Raw genomic sequence first — 16,618 nt, 5'->3', positions numbered from 1 at the left:
CAGGCTTAGAAAAGAGTTTCGACATAATTTAACAATAACGATGGAATTTGAATAAAAACATTGTTTTGGAGAAATTTGGATTGGTAATAGTAATCGAAATGGGAAGAATGATCGTGGTGAGAGTCGGAGTGAGACATGTGCCACTCTCAACACCATCTCGATTCTCGATTTATTCCAAGGGCGCACGTTAGGGTAAACAAATGTACATATAATTGTTGATTAATAACTAGATTTTTTTGTAAATAAAATATAGTTATGTCATTTCATTCAAAATGTTTGAAACAACTATAAAGATTATTTAAATCTTTTACTTTCATGTATATTTTAGTAGCATAAATAAAAAAAAGATTCCAGTATTCTCATTGTTAAATGAATAGGGTTAGTGTTTTTACAAAAAAAATCTCTAGCCAACCTTCTTGTAAAAAAATATTTCTTAGCTAACTACGGTACTCGGGGCATTTCCCCCACATGCGCAGAAAGCCCCTCTCTTTTATGACATTTCTAAAGATATTTATCTAGAAAAACACATTCTTCCATTCCATTCCTACCCAAATTTATTTCTTTTTATCTCTTCAATTTTCATCACATCACTTGCCATAATTATTATTTTCTCTTTCCACTCCAGTTCTCTTGCTATGGATAGAATGTGCCAATAGGGAAGTCTCTAAAATAGATAGAATCAATTTTTCTAAGAAAAAAAAATCAATTATATGGTCATTTCAATTTTCTTTAATTCATGATCTAATTTGTTTAGTTTAACATTCTAATTTCATCCAAGTCAATTCAAATTAAAATTGATAACTAATTTTTGTCAACTATTCTTAATAGCCTCTCTTCTTTAAATTTATTTTATTTTATTTTATAAAATTTAAACATAAAATCTTATTTAAGGAATTTGAGTTCAGTTTCACTCAAATTAATAACATGATGGTTTGAATATTTATGAACACTTATAATACTAACATAACAATTTTCTATTTTAAAATTGACTGCTATGCACTAATAAACAATCAACATAGATATACTTTTCAATATAATTATAATAAAAATAAATAAATTTATTATAGATAATAGTTTGTTTTAATATGTCAAAGCAAGACTTTTTCCAATTTTAAACTCGTACCAATTTTAGTTTTACTTTTTTACTATTATTATATGAGTAACTAAAACTAAAAAAGGGTCAATATATTGTAAAGAGAGAAATGAAAGTGTGGATAACTCCATTTACTTCTCCCGTGGGAGAAATGAATCTCGCAATTTACGTTTTTGTTTCAGTTATTTTATTTCTTTTTAGGATAGTTTTTATGGTTGCATGACAAGAAGATGTATCACTTATTACAGTTATATTAATTATTAACCAATTAATATTTAACAAGCGGGGATAGCTCAGTTGGGAGAGCGTCAGACTGAAGATCTGAAGGTCACGTGTTCGATCCACGTTCACCGCATAATTCTTTTTACTTTTACATGTTTTTCTGACTTCTTTTTATTTTGTTTTTTTACATGTTTTTCTGACTTCGAAATTTATGCTATTATCTGTTTATGTGGGTTGTCCATTAACGGTTTTCAGAAATCGAAAATAATTATAAGTTTTTATTTTATTCGATTGAATTTGATCTTAAAAATTGGATTTTTATATATGTATATATTTTTATTTATAAATTTATTTCTATTTTTATTTCTTATAAATTTATAAAATTATCATATAACTTATATCTATTTATAAAAAATATGTTTAAATTTACTAATTATTTGAGTTAAAATGCATAAGTATTCTATTATTAGTTATATAAAGATATATAAATATAATATTTGACATTTTAATTCATTTATTATATATCTTGCCTTTCATTTAGTACTTTCTAAGATGTTAAAAATAGGATGAAAATAAAAAATTGATCCAATCTAAATTGCTTTAAATTAAATTGGATTAAATTGAATTAAAAGTTTAAATTAAACCAATTAGGTGATAAATTAACAAAACTAAATTACTTAGATCGAATAATTTTTCTCTTTAAAACCAATTCAATCTATAAAAATTCCTAATATCCATCCCAATAAATGTTACAAATAATTTTTTTTTCCGATTCCAAATTCTATGCTATTAAATACTTGTTTGTGTTGTGTGTATTAAGATAGCAAAAGTGGAACCTCATAATTAATACTTGTATTATTAAACAATAAGAATGTTATGAATGTTTTAGTGGTAAATAGTAAAATTTATTCAAAAGTGTTATGCAGATTGGTTCCTAAAAGATGAAAAATATATATTTAATCATTAAATGTGAAAAATGTGTGACAAATTAATTTTATTGTTTAATTTGTATAATCATTTTGTCATTAGATTATAATTTTGAAGGATCAATTTAATAATTAGTTATATTTTTAGGATCAATTTGACATTAAATTTTAATTTTAAGAACCAATTTATCATTAAATTATTTGCAAAACTATTTTATTGCATTTTTTATATGTTTGAGGACTAACTTTGAATTTATTATTTTTCAGAAATTAATTTGTGAGTGCTTCTTACTTTCAAGGATAAATTTAACTATTTATCCATGTTTTAATTGTGAATTAAAATAGAACCTTTTAGAATGACGAATTTTCTTATTTAACTGTTTAATTGCTATGTGGTGGTTATGTACTTATGTTTAACAACTGTATGTCGTCCAATATATTCTCTCATATGTAATTAGATAAATTATTGTATTGATTTTGTTTTGCTATATTATTTGTTTTTTTTACAAAGTTAATGATTTATCTTCTTATTTGGAGTGGCGATGATTATCTTCTTTGAGTACTATACAACTTCTTTACCGTGCTGGTGATTCCAAATTCCTATAATTTTTAATTTTGGAAAACAAATTCCTAAACCCAATTTGGAACAAAGTCAACCAATTGATTTTTCACCACACACACACACACGCAACATTCCAAGGAAATTTCCATTTTACATACATTTCGATACATTTGCATTTCTTTGGCACACAACAAATACAATACAATGGTTTACAAATCCTTAGGTTTGGCGGTGATCTTGGTTCTATACATGCCATTGGTGGTGGTGGTAGTAGATTCAGCAACAGGTTTTGGTGACGAAGTTGAACGTGACAAGATACCCGTATCGACATGTTTCGGTAAATGCATGAACATATGCATGAAGATAAAATTCGCAGCAGATTCAGAGTGCCAAAAGGCATGCCGTATGGGATGCAAACAATTGCAAGGCAAAGGTTCTATATTCTATAGACCTCAAAAAGATATTGAAAAGTAATAATCATTCATAGATATATAGCTCCCCGATTAACATGTATTGCTTCTATTTGAATTTCCTTATATGATATTGTGTTTGCAATCTTGAGTATTATGGATTTTTGGTGTTGCATCTTTAATCATTGACACAATCCTCAATTCAAAATGGTTTACTTTCTTTTCTTTTAGAGAAAATTTCCCCATTTGCATGCTTTATAGCTTTTGTGAGAGGCAGAACAATTGATTCTCGCTTGTGTTAATTGAATCATACTTAATTATGCATACCCAAAGAAACTCACATAAACATCTCTGCCCAGCATTTTTGTTATAAATAATTATGGCTGCTTGTGAAAACTTTCGTTGGTTATCTTCAAATCCATTTATATGTATACACAAATTATAAGATTTTTTTAGATCTTGTTCACAGGTTTTCTTCTTTTGAAGTAATTTTGTAGGAGCTTGTATACCAATTTACTCCCTCTTATATATATATATATATATATATATATATATATATTTTTTTTTTTTTTTTTGCCACGACCTCTCACTCTAGAATACTTTAACAAAATAAAACTCAAACGATCGAGGCCTTGAATAGTGTTTTGGTTATAAAACTCAAACTATAATTATTTTTAAATACACTGGTTATAAAATTAGTGTTTTGGCAAGAAATAAAACTCAAACGATGGAGGCCTTGAATAGTGGGTCTGCACAGAATTGTTGCTAAAAGTGGCATATTTCTAAATTAGACAAAAGGATAATGGCATGCATATATATATAGAGAGAGTTCACCAAAGCTTCCTCCAAATTGTGAACACAATGATGATGTAGGAGTAGACAAATGCAATACAATTTGTCTTGGATAATCTCAACCACAGAAGTTTCAAATGTTCGACAGTACATGTTTTCAAAACGAAACCATCAACTTTGTCACCACTTGATTCGTCCATTAGTCCTTCCACTAATCTCTTGTCAGAGCCAACTGTATGAGGCTGAGGTCCATAACTTCTGGGATGATTTGATTGGGCAAACATTTTATTGAAAAGAATCAGGTGCTTCAGAATTAAATTAAATTCACGTTTAGAAAACTTCACTTGTTAAGGTGTGTATTTTTCTGTCTCTCATATTTATATCCTAAAACTATAAGTTGATAATATAATTTGAGTTTTATGAAAGAGATTTAGATTCAATTTTCATGTAAGATATCATTAAAAGTTTTAAGCATAACAAAGTTTTGAAAATTAGTCACATAATCCATCTAAAGAATATAATTTTGTAGAAATATTTTAGAATACTACTAAAAAGTCAAAAGACTCTAATTTGATTATTAAAATAAAAATAGCTCTATTTAGAGCAACTTCAATATCTTCAAAGAGATGGAATATTTCAATTTGAAAGTATAAAAGATACTCGGATAAAGACAAGAGAAAGTGATCATGAATGACTAAAAGCAAAAATCAATATTTATATATAGTTTTTCTATGCCACACTTGAATTCACGCTGATGGTTTTATAGGATATCAGAAAACTATAAAGTCATAAAGGAACGTGACAAATAATATTTATGTAGTGACTTATTAGTTAAATGGACTTCGAATTAATAGAAGTAAATGAGATTGAACGTGACATTAGAGACTAAAATGTAAGTACTGGTATGTTGTAACTCGATCAATGCGTTCGAGAAAAAACGAGATCATAAAATAATTTGTGGACTGAAACATTTGTCATCCACTTCATTTATAGTATTAAACAACCATGATGGATGATTGAATTAAAATTCTAGCCAAAAGAGGATATATAGAGCCCCAACGTATCATTACCAATCAATCTGACCTAGGTTCGTCACTTACGCTTCCATAGGCTCAGTATGGACAAGGATATTTCCTTTAATAAATGGGACACGTGGGTGGGGTTATCATGAATCACAAAGTGTGGGTGGGTTATGCACTTTCATGCGATTAAGGCATTCATCTTGGGTTACCACGTAAAATTAAAGGATATTCAGTTCAAGGGTACGTTGTTGTGCACTCATTTACATGTTATAGCACGCACCAATAAACGTACCATGTATTATTATAGTGAATGTTATGAGACTCGGATTTGACTTTGATGAGATTACTAAATTAATGGGTTAAAAACTGACTCATGAGTCATTAATAAATCCAGAGTGAAAGTCGCCAAAAACTGGTGGAATGCTCTCCGGGAAAGGCAACTAGTGCGCTCTTTGAAGGAAGAATGCGCAGTTAGGACAAAAATAAAGGCTCTTTTTTGGTCAATTTGGCTCAGCCTTGATGCTGCGACTCAGGCATCTCAATAGAGGTGCAAGTACTGAAACAACTTCCATATGCACCACTTCCAATCGAAAAACATGATCCATATTAAAAATATAAATAATTTCATAAACTTTAAGCTTATACACTTGATATTTAAAATTTAACATATTTAAAAGTATAATTATCAACATGTTTAAAATTTTAAACACACAATATATTTTTTTCAGGGTTCAGTACATACAATCTTAAGTTATAATTTAAAATTTATTATTATTATTATTTATTAAAACTATCATTATTCTATAGGAAAAAATCCTTTTTATAATTTACTTTATGTTTCACCTTTTTTTTCATTCATTTTTTTTCTTTTTTTTTATCAAACAAAACAAAGAAATCAATTAATCAAGTGATTGAATACAAGTGATTAATGTGTTGAAATTAAAGTTAAATTATTCGAGTAATACTCGAATTCGATTCTTGGTGAAAATAATTATTAGCTAGATTTTACTAGTCATGATCATGATTTATTTTCTTAGTAAATTGAAAAGTTATAACAAAAAAACAAAGAAACCAATTAAGCAATGTCAACACTACTTTTTCTACAAGTTTCATCTTGCAATATATATTCCACCTATGTAATGTGCAAATACTAGCACCACAAGACAGGTTAGGTTATTATCTTAGTATATCTGGGATGTATTCTCGTTTTGAAAAATTATTAGGTGGTTTAGGATCACCATATCATCTATACTTCCAATCAATAATCATGTGACATATTGACAATCAAAGATATATTAATTAAATTAAAGATATACTCATTAATCACCTAACAAAAATTAATTGTGTTATTCTTTAATTTAAGATATCTTAATCAATTATCTAATGTTACATGATAATTGATTGAAACCATAAATGACAGGGTGATTTGAACCATTTGATAATTTCTTGTTTCTCAACCTTTATTTATTACTAATTAATAAAAACTCTCTGATTTTATATTTTTACTTTTCTTTTTAATCACAAAAATATTATCTTATCATCAGTATAGATAGAAGTTGTTAACCATTTCACATGACAGAACTTCATCAGCGGTCCAGAAGAGAGGGGAAGTGATATACAAAAATTTTATCATTTAGTCATTGCAAAACGACAAAATAATCTCAAAAGGCAACAAACACTGAAGTGGCCATTTAACAGCCTCAACGTTTGTTATGGACTTATGGCATAGCTTTCATCTGACCAAGTGTCTAATAATGACAATGCTGCAGGTCTCAAATGTTATGGTAAAATGCTAAATATGGTCCTAACTTGAACTTCTCTGCTTCAGTCCTATTCCAAAGAGCAAGCTCTTTCTGTCTTTCAACCATCTTACACCTCAGTTTTCCTGGTTCCCTGAATTGTCTTTCATACTCTCTGTTGTCTTGTGTCCTTCATCAATAGTTAAGGTCTTAATGACACTAAATCTTATGGAGGTGACCAACCTTGTAGTCTTGCCAGCAGTTTCGGCATTCTTTGTCCTTTGTCTATATTTCATCATTAAAGTTTTCAGACTCGGGAAACATCCAAACCTCAATCTTCCTCCTGGAAGATTAGGATGGCCTGTTGTTGGAGAAACCTTGGAGTTTCTGCGCACAATGAATGAGGGCAACGTGTTAAGGTTCATACAAGAGAGAAAGGAGAAATATGACTCCAGGGTGTTCAAAACTTCAATGTTTGGAGATCCTGTTGTTCTGTTTTGCGGGCCAGCTGGGAACAAGTTCCTATTCAGTAATGAGAACAAGAATGTCCAAGTGTGGTGGCCTAGTTCGGTGAGGAGGTTGTTAAGGTTGTCCTTGGTTAATAAGGTTGGTGATGAGGCAAAGATGGTGAGAAGGTTGCTCATGAGCTTTCTTAATGCAGAAACACTCAGAAACTATTTGCCAAAAATGGATAGCATTGCTCAGCGCCATATAGATACATATTGGGAAGGTAAGAAATGTTACATAAAAGCTTAACTGTGTTGGGTAGGTCATATGAGAATTGTGCTACCAAAGACATATAATTAGATCAATACTAAATGATGCCTTAAATGACACCTTGTTGATTACATTTATGAATCAATGATCAAGCAAAAGATTGATAGAGATAGAGGTAACTTACTCTAAGTGGCCCTTCTTCAATCTTGGTGGGGAATACCACATCCTCTTCAACATTATTGGGAAATATTTTATCCTTTCTTCACATGCTTACATAACTACTAGTGAGTGGGTAAAAGCATCACAAACAAATCATAAACAGTTTATAGTGCTCCAGCCCAACTTGCCTACTTCCACAGATGAGAAGAATCAAATTGAGACAGGTCCATATCTGGTGTGGGCATTAGAGCATTGAGAGGACTGGGGAGGACACACCTCTGATGTGCTAGTTATCGTGCCCACGGTAAACGCTGGATAGCCAAGTGTGGAGCAGAAAACTGCTATAATCCAAACAAATCTAGCTTGTAGAATTTATTGCAATGCAATCTCTCCCTCACACTCTTATTTTCCTTCTCACGACATATCCTTACAAAACTTACCTAATTTCCTATTAAAACAAATCTCTAATAGGACTCTTGCATATTTTTCAAATCTCTCATATATTTCAAATATCTCCCATACCTTTTTCTAATAATTAATACTTTTATTACTTTGCAATTTTGAAGGAAAGGAGCAGGTGTGTGTCTATCCAATAGTACAACTATACACGTTTGAATTGGCTTGTTGCTTATTTTTAAGCATTGAAGACTCTGACCATATATCAAAGCTTTCGTTAAAATTTGATGAATTTCTGAAAGGGATCATTGGTTTTCCCCTCAACGTTCCTGGAACAAGGTTTTATCGGGCAATGAAAGCTGCAGATGTAATAAGGAAAGAAATTAAAATGATTCTAAAGAAAAGGAAAGTGGATTTGGAGGAGAAGAGGGTATCACCTACTCAGGACCTTCTATCACATATGCTTGTTACATCTGACCCCAGTGGAAGGTTTATGACTGAAATGGAGATTCTTGATAACATTCTTCTTCTACTTTTTGCCGGTCACGATACTTCTAGATCAGTGTTATCATTGGTCATGAAGTATCTTGGACAATTGCCTCAAGTTTATGAACATGTCTTGGAAGGTTAGTAATAAAATCCTTGAACATGTTTGTTTACTTTTGTGTAGTAGAAAGAAAATTGTTGTAGCAAGCTATTGCTGACAACTTATTTCACGCCTTTAATTTTCAGCAATATACTCTTACCTAAAACTAGATTAGATTAATGTTGAAGTTATCTTTATGACAGAACAACTTGAAATTAGTCAAGGGAAAGAGGCAGGGCAGTTGTTGCAATGGGAAGATGTTCAGAAAATGAAATACTCTTGGAATGTTGCATCTGAAGTCATGAGGCTGTCCCCACCTGTGAGTGGTGCTTACAGAGAAGCTATAAAGGATTTCACCTATGCTGATTATAACATCCCTAAAGGGTGGAAGGTATGTTTCATATCTTTTGTTATGCTTTTTTACTACTATCTTGCTTTTTTCACTCTGCATTCATTGGAATCACACCTTGGTCATGAAGTATTTTCTTATCACACCTTGGACTTGGGAAAATATCTCGTTTATGATTTCAAATAGCCAAATGCTACCCCTTTTTAACTTCATACACACGCTTCAAATTTGTATTTTCTTGTATCGTTAAGATCTTATTGTAACATAACATCAAGGCTAAAGGGACTAGTTACATTACAGTCTATACTTTTAAAACTTGTCATATTACTGTCAATTGTAGGTATTCTGTTCTTATATTGACCAACAAATATTTTAAATCAAGCAACTAATTCAGTTGACGTTTAATTTAACTTTTGTTTCAATCTTTTAAGTCTCTGTTATCTTTTTTTTCCTTCTTTTTCAGTTCTTGTTTCTATGAACTATTTGATGTTTCTTATGTTACATTAGACCGAAACCAGCCTTCATTCTTTTGAGGCTAAAAAATACTGAAGTAATGATTGTTGGTGACAAAAACTTCTGAAAAGCATTGCTTCTTTACAAATATAATATACAGTAAAAGTGTAAAAGAGGTGCTAGTATGCTAGAAGGAGACAACCTTGTCTCGTGTTGATCATGTCATATATGATCTTTTTTGACAGCTGCATTGGAACACTGGTTCATCACACAAGGACCCAACGCTCTTCTCGAATCCGGAAACTTTTGATGCTTCAAGGTTTGAAGGGGCAGGGCCTACACCCTTTTCATATGTTCCATTTGGAGGTGGCCCCCGAATGTGTTTGGGGCTAGAGTTTGCTAGACTAGAGATTCTTGTGTTCATGCATAATATCGTGAAACGGTTCAAGTGGGATTTGGTGATTCCTGATGAGATGTTCAAGTATGATCCCATGCTAGAACCAATAAAAGGACTTGCAATTCGACTTCATCCTTCCCATTTCTAGTCAAACACCTTCATCATACGCATAATACATTGTTTAGAAGTTTTCTAAGTAGTCATCTTATATTGCTAGATTAGTATTAGAAAAAAAACTTAATGCTACATTGATTAGCCCCAGCTTTTTGTACTGCTTCCATGAGTTCTATGAAGTATTGGTTTCAATAAAACTTTGATTATTCTGTTATGGAGCTAATCGTCATTGCGATAGAGAAACGAGACATTGAAATTCAAGTCCAAAATCAAAAAAGAGAAAATAATCCAATTGGTAAAACCTACAACTTTGTTATGTTAGTTTATCTTTGGTGTTACTCCAATATTATTTCAAAAAAATTGTAGTATAAATACTTAATAATTTTAAATTTTTGCACTATAGAGATTTAATTGCAATCCATTTATAAAATATGAAAATGTTTATGCAAAATTATAGAAACAAAGGGAATTTTGTGAGCGAATTAAAAGTTGGAAACAGTAAAAAAAAAAAAAACTTTTGACAATTTTATAGAAAGGTATCTATTGATGGTTGAAAAACAGCTGCATGAAACATCATAAAAAATGAGTAATTTCATCAAAAGAAAGAGGGAGTTAGTGCCATTTCATCAAGATAGATGTTAAAGATTTTGAGAATCACAACCTAGCAATAACACAAGCTGCATAATCTATAACTCAAGTCATGCCCAGGATTGCTTCGTAAATCGTAACCATTTGAACTAAGAGGACAATAGTCCATGACATGTAACAAGCACAATCCTCTTGATTCAAGCCTCTCATACATACCTGGTTGCTTCAAAACAAATCAGGTTCTTTAGGGGGCCATTTGAGGGAAACAACATGCAACAAAGTAGAAGGTGATGGAAATGCACAATTTTATTATCATAAATAAGTTTCTTATAATTTTGCTTGATTATACTAGTACATAAAACAAGATCCCGCTGAAGGGACAAAAAATGAGGGACCTATGTAGTTAAACTATAAAGTTATACATGGGAAATAATTACCATATTGCTCAACCAACTCCTTAGTCGGCCAAACTGTATGCTTTTGTCCACACAATGGGTTATTTCTTACCAAATCCAAAAAGAGATTTGATGGCATTGATGGCATTCTCATTGATGAAAGATTCATCAAATCTTTTCAATAAAGGATCAAATTCCTCTGATGCCCTTGCGTTAGCCAGGTCAGGATCAGTTCTTATTCTCTGTTAAAATTGCAAGAATGTTAGATGCTTAGCCAATATGATAATTGAATAACTTAAAGTAGGTTGATTACCTTGAAGTCTTCAAAACCAGTATTCAGAGCTTCTTCTAGTGAAGAAAGTGCAGCTTGAATCTGTTAAGAGATATTTATTACTCTATTAGTATATTAATAGATAGATAAATCATAGAATCATTTGTTGGAAAGACTAATGGATTAATTAAGAAGTACATTGTCCTTATTAGTATAAATATGGGCATATAATACAGACTAATACCAAGGGGGTTTAGCTCAGTTGGTTGAGCAGTATGTGTGAGTTATTATAAATTCCTTGGTACCGGAGTTCTACTCGTCCCTTTGAATCAAAAAATAATTATAAAAATAAAATTGAGGAATCAGATGCTTGTTGAAAATCCAATGACTACAAGAAAGCTACTCATCTCTACATGGGGAAAAGTAAGATAAACAGGAGACTTAATTTTCACAGGTTTTGTTTGGGATTGGTCAATGCTATGGGACTTCAGTGTATCACCTAACCTAGCAGGTGTAAAACTAGATATTGGATGTTATAGGAAAATTTTAGCTAGTTCTGATAAGTAGATCCAGTCCCAACCCAAGACATATGCAGGGGACAAATTTGGTCCTTCAATAATTTAAAAGTTTGGTTAGCTGATCCTTCCATACACATAATTTGGTCCCTAGGTTATACATATTTAGACTAATAAAATTTTTATTTACTGTACTAAATTAGTTACATTCAGATGTAAAGGGATTATATCTATTCCGCAAGGATAATAAGGAACTAACCCAAGACCAAATTACATGTTCCAAGTAGCGAACGGAAGGAAACAAATACCTGGTTTAGCTTAGAGTAACAACAAGCAACATTGTAACTTGCAACTGCTGCTTCCTCAGGTTCTGGCTTTGATCCTAAAATAGACTCAAATTTCTCTAGTGCTTCATCATATTTGCCATTCCTTCCGCATTTAATCCAGGAACAGAGTGCACAGTAGTATTATCAGTATTCAGTGAGATGGCATCAATTCTTGTCAGTCTTTTAATTTATATATAATGCAAATTGGATGCTTGGAAAGTGAAGCAAGCATTTTCTTTAACCAGTTTTTGGCCATAAGCATGGATGTTGTGTGTGTATATATATATATATATATATATCAATTGAAGACAATTGCCAGATACTAAAAGCAGATTACATTTTATATATAAAGGAAAGGCTGAATTACTCATGTGGTCCCTTAACTTGTTAGGATGCAATTTGGTACCTTATTTATTAAAATTTTTTAAGTGGTCCCTTAAGTAATGTCTTGACACATTTATCCTTTTCAAATAATGTTGTAGCACACTTATCATTTTCGATTTTGGGACAGGATTTTGAACTTTTTTTATTGAAGACATGAAACTTGTCCTATTAAATTCACCTACATAAAAACTATAAAATCCAACTAATGTTCGGAGCAAGAAAGGGGCATAAACATAATGAAAATCACGTGAAAAGTGAGTCTCATGAGTAATCTTCCAGTCGATCTTTGGAGATTTTCAGTTTTCTAGATGCTCATAAGACACACTTTTCATGCAATTTCTACCTTATTTATGTCCTTTTTGGTCTGAATAACCCATAATTTTCATGTAAGTGAATCTAATGGGATAAGTTTCACGTCTTAAATCAATAAAAAAAAGTACAAAATCGTGCCCCAAAATAAAAAACAATTAGTGTTAGTTTTAGTAAATAAGGGACCAAATCGCAACCTAAAATAAAATTAAGAGACCACGTGAGTAATTAGCCTAAAGGAAAAATTTAATAAATCTAGCCCAACCTTGAAGATTATATATATAAGGTGACCATATAATTCCATGGTCAAGAATCAAGATTAACTCTTCTCATACCTCACCTAATACTCCCTATATATATTGCAAAATAAATTTCACACATAGTGCAATAATGACATCTATTAATTTGCGATTGGAGACAAGATGTTGCACTTCATCCCTTTGGAAGAATATAATTGCAAAGTTGCACTATGAAATGTTAAGGGCTAGATAAATAAATGATAGAAATGAATACTGGACACATCATAGAGGGTAAAAAAGAAAACGATTTTGAATTGCCAAGTCTTACTTATATAGTTGTAATCCTTCCCTCAAATCCTTTTCCCTGCGCTCTTTTTGTTCCCTTTTCCTCAAAGCATTTAGCATCTGAAATTTTTGCAAGTTCGAGAATTGATAATGGATGTTTGTACCCCACATGGAAGTACAGCAGTGACATCTTTCTATAGTAGAGAAAATATTATATACAAAATGGTTTGAGAATGTAAGGACTACAATTTTGCAGTTTTATCATCATGATGAAACTTACTTGAATTTCTCTCACTCTGTTACTGATAAACCCAGAGTTCCTCTCAGCTCTGATAATTTCCTTTTCAGTTAACTCACCACCAGAATCAATGTTTTTTCCTGTCAAAATAAGGAACCATGACTCTGAGATCAATGAGCAAAGGTCACAAGTGACTACTTACTAGAGTAGCACTCGAAACATAGCAAAAATGCATACATATTGAACTGACCATATCTCTTCTGCATTTTCATGAGTAACGGGCCAATTCTTTGGCGAATTGTGTACATTGTCCTTCCATATTCAGCAGCTGGCCAAATTTCGGTCCCAAAAACTGCACTGTAGATATTGAAGATATTGGTCATATCTCAACCACTCAGACATTATGAATCAAACATAAAGTATACAAGTTTACTTCCCAAAAGGATTTTGAAGTTCATTTCATACATATAAAAAGACACCCCCCCCGCCCAAACACCACCACCCCAAATATAATATACAGGATAATTTATTGACCATTCAGAAACCTTAATTCTATGACATGTCTAAATTATTTTTAAGGACCAAAGTTATACTGAAAGTCTGAAACGACGCTAATGGTTTCATAACAAGTCCCAAGACCAAGAAGAAGGTTGTGTTAGGCCCTAGGGAGCCAATGTAAAACATCTTGATAAACCAAAACATGGATCACTTACCTAATGGGATTAGACTTTTGTTGTTGTTGTTACTAAATAAAGTCATATTGAAAAGGGTCATCCAATCACAAACTCACAATAAGTTTGTTCACTTTTATGATAACTATTATAAAAATCATACTTAGCATGATTTGTGATTAGTAACATTCTAAAAAGTTTTACACTAACAGTGCATAAAAGTTAAACTCATCAAAATCCACAACCATAAACCAACCAAGAATAAATAAGAGTATAAGACCTCCAATAAACTCTCTTGAACATAATATGCTAACCAACTACTAATATCAAAGTTATACCACATCTATAAACCTTCTATCTAATTCTCCAAATAAGAAACTTGCAGAAAGAGAAAAATTTAAAAACAAGAATAGCACACCTGGTGGCAATTACTTTATCCCCAACAGTGAAGACTCCAGCCTTATCAGCTGATCCTCCTGGTGCAATAGCATCAATGTAAGTTCCCCCATCTCTACCCTTTGCAAATTTGAGTCCAAAGGGCTGCTCAATTTCCACCTCATACTCTTCATACGGTTCCTCCTCCTCTTCTTCTTCTTCACTCTTGTCACTCTCCTGTTTGGATGCTTCTGAGCCAACCCCAGATGAAGCCTTGACAGCAAAAAGCAAAGGTCTTGACAAAAGGGTGTTTGAGAAACAATTGGAAAGACCTGAATATGAGGGGCTTTTGGAAGAAAAGAACTTGGTGGTGGGAGAAAACAAGGTTGGGTGAATTTGGGTGGTTCTTGGCAATGTAAGTGCAGAGTAAATAGATGAGTGACCACTAGTAGTGGTAGGCAATGACATGGTTTAAGGTTATGCACAAAACTTAGTGACTGCTACTTCTAGTTCCAGTTTCTATGTTGAGTTCTATGAGTGGAGCATCCCCTTGGTTGGTGCTTGAAGTTGTGCTTGTGCATAGTTAACATTTTGTTGGGGCCACAAAAACATGGATGAGAGGTTGTGAACGTAGATTGCTGAAGTGGTTAAGATTTAAGAAGCAACATCCATTCAGTTCACTAGTATCATGCCACGTGTACTTTTTCGATTTTGCAAAGTTTGAGTTTGAGACGTGGCTGTACTACCTCTACGACTCTCCAACTCCAAGTCGCCAACAATTTCATTGAGATAAAATTTTTAAAAAAATAATAATTAAGAATCTTGATTGGAATGATAGAACTTATTCCTCTTATTCCTACATAATTGCTAAAGTTTATCAAGAAAATTAGTTAATTTAAATATTAGTATTAAATTTATCTTTAATTTAATTGTAATATTTTTTTAAAATTTATTCTTAACATTAATGACAATTTGTTCACTTCTTCAATCTTGAAAGTAACAATTCAAATGAGCATTTAATTATAAATTAAAATAAATTAGAATATTTTAACCAAAAGATTATTAATGTATAAGAAAGATAAAATAAAGTCGTATAAAAAATATTAATATCATATTTTTTATTATTAACTGAAATTTATCAAAAATTACAAATTTTGATGAATCCCACAACTTCTTTAATTATTTTTTCCCCTACTTTTGTAGTTTTAAATAAATTTCAAGTCATAATGGTGGAGTGTATGTTAGAAAGAGTATGTTACCAGTCTTATAATAAGGAAGTTATTGACTATATATGTTATAAATAGTCATGAGTATTATATACTAGTAATAAAATTGTTTTGGGAAACAAATGATATTTTAATTAATTGTTAAAGATAATACCACTTCATCAAATTATTTTAATTACTAATTTCATGAATAAATTTTTTTAGCAATTGTTTAAAATTACTATTGATGAACTTTTTTTTCAATAAAGATAAAGATTATTTTTTTAGGTCAATTCACACCATTTCTTTCGTAAATAAGAGTGTGAAGTTAGCGAAGCAGGGTGAGAATAACAAAGCCCATCTAGGCTAAGATGTTTGTTATTGAGTATGGGCCACAGACATAGGCCGAAAACACAACTTTAGACAGGACTTTAGCTAACAATTACCCGCAATTAAGGGGCTAATCTCAGAAACAATCGCACTTGACCTAAGGGTTAAACTCAGAGTCTAACTTGCAAAGATTCCTGGTCAGATAACAATAAAAATAAGAACATTGTTCAAGATTAAATTTACCCACCAAACTAACATGGTAGGAGTGTATATCAGTGGGAAAAGTACACAAAATTTAATATAATATTTCAGTGAAAATGTATTTCAGTTCTTGTTCCTTAGCCTCTACCGGTCCCGGCCTAGGTAGCCTCATGTGTTCTTCACTGATTTATGCAAGAAATATTAGGATAATGGACATTTTCAAAAGTTTTTGGCTAGAAAAAATGAACTGTTTTCTCATTATATTGGAAAGATATTATATTCAAATAAAAGAGTTTCATTTGTATGCAATGTAAAAAAAAAAAAAATACTTTGTCAAATAAGAAATCAT

At 31.4% G+C, this 16,618-nt stretch overlaps 2 protein-coding genes and 1 non-coding gene across 3 annotated transcripts; 2 read left to right on the top strand and 1 right to left on the bottom strand.

Moving 5' to 3' along the window:
• The first annotated feature begins 1,375 nt into the window (after positions 1–1,375).
• TRNAF-GAA (transfer RNA phenylalanine (anticodon GAA)) lies at positions 1,376–1,448 on the top strand. Its single transcript has one exon. It is a non-coding gene; the product is annotated as a tRNA-Phe (tRNA).
• Positions 1,449–6,741: 5,293 nt separating this feature from the next.
• LOC100778139 (beta-amyrin 28-monooxygenase) lies at positions 6,742–10,163 on the top strand. Its single transcript, XM_003524183.5, has 4 exons — positions 6,742–7,496; positions 8,209–8,664; positions 8,828–9,015; positions 9,672–10,163. Exons 1-4 carry the CDS (start codon positions 6,980–6,982, stop codon positions 9,969–9,971), a joined length of 1,461 nt encoding a protein of 486 aa, XP_003524231.1. The 5' UTR covers positions 6,742–6,979; the 3' UTR covers positions 9,972–10,163.
• Positions 10,164–10,808: 645 nt separating this feature from the next.
• On the bottom strand, positions 10,809–15,099 carry SHOOT1 (protein). The gene is made up of 7 exons (NM_001248522.2): positions 14,577–15,099; positions 13,738–13,844; positions 13,530–13,627; positions 13,293–13,369; positions 12,015–12,135; positions 11,234–11,293; positions 10,809–11,162 (listed from the first exon to the last, which is right to left on the bottom strand). The coding sequence occupies exons 1-7, from the start codon at positions 14,999–15,001 to the stop codon at positions 11,022–11,024; spliced, it is 1,029 nt and encodes a 342-aa protein (NP_001235451.2). The 5' UTR covers positions 15,002–15,099; the 3' UTR covers positions 10,809–11,021.
• Positions 15,100–16,618: the final 1,519 nt, after the last annotated feature.

The sequence above is a fragment of the Glycine max genome, chromosome 5 (genome assembly GCF_000004515.6).
Source record: "Glycine max cultivar Williams 82 chromosome 5, Glycine_max_v4.0, whole genome shotgun sequence".
NCBI lineage: Eukaryota > Viridiplantae > Streptophyta > Magnoliopsida > Fabales > Fabaceae > Glycine > Glycine max.
This window is presented reverse-complemented; position numbering and strand designations above follow the sequence as displayed.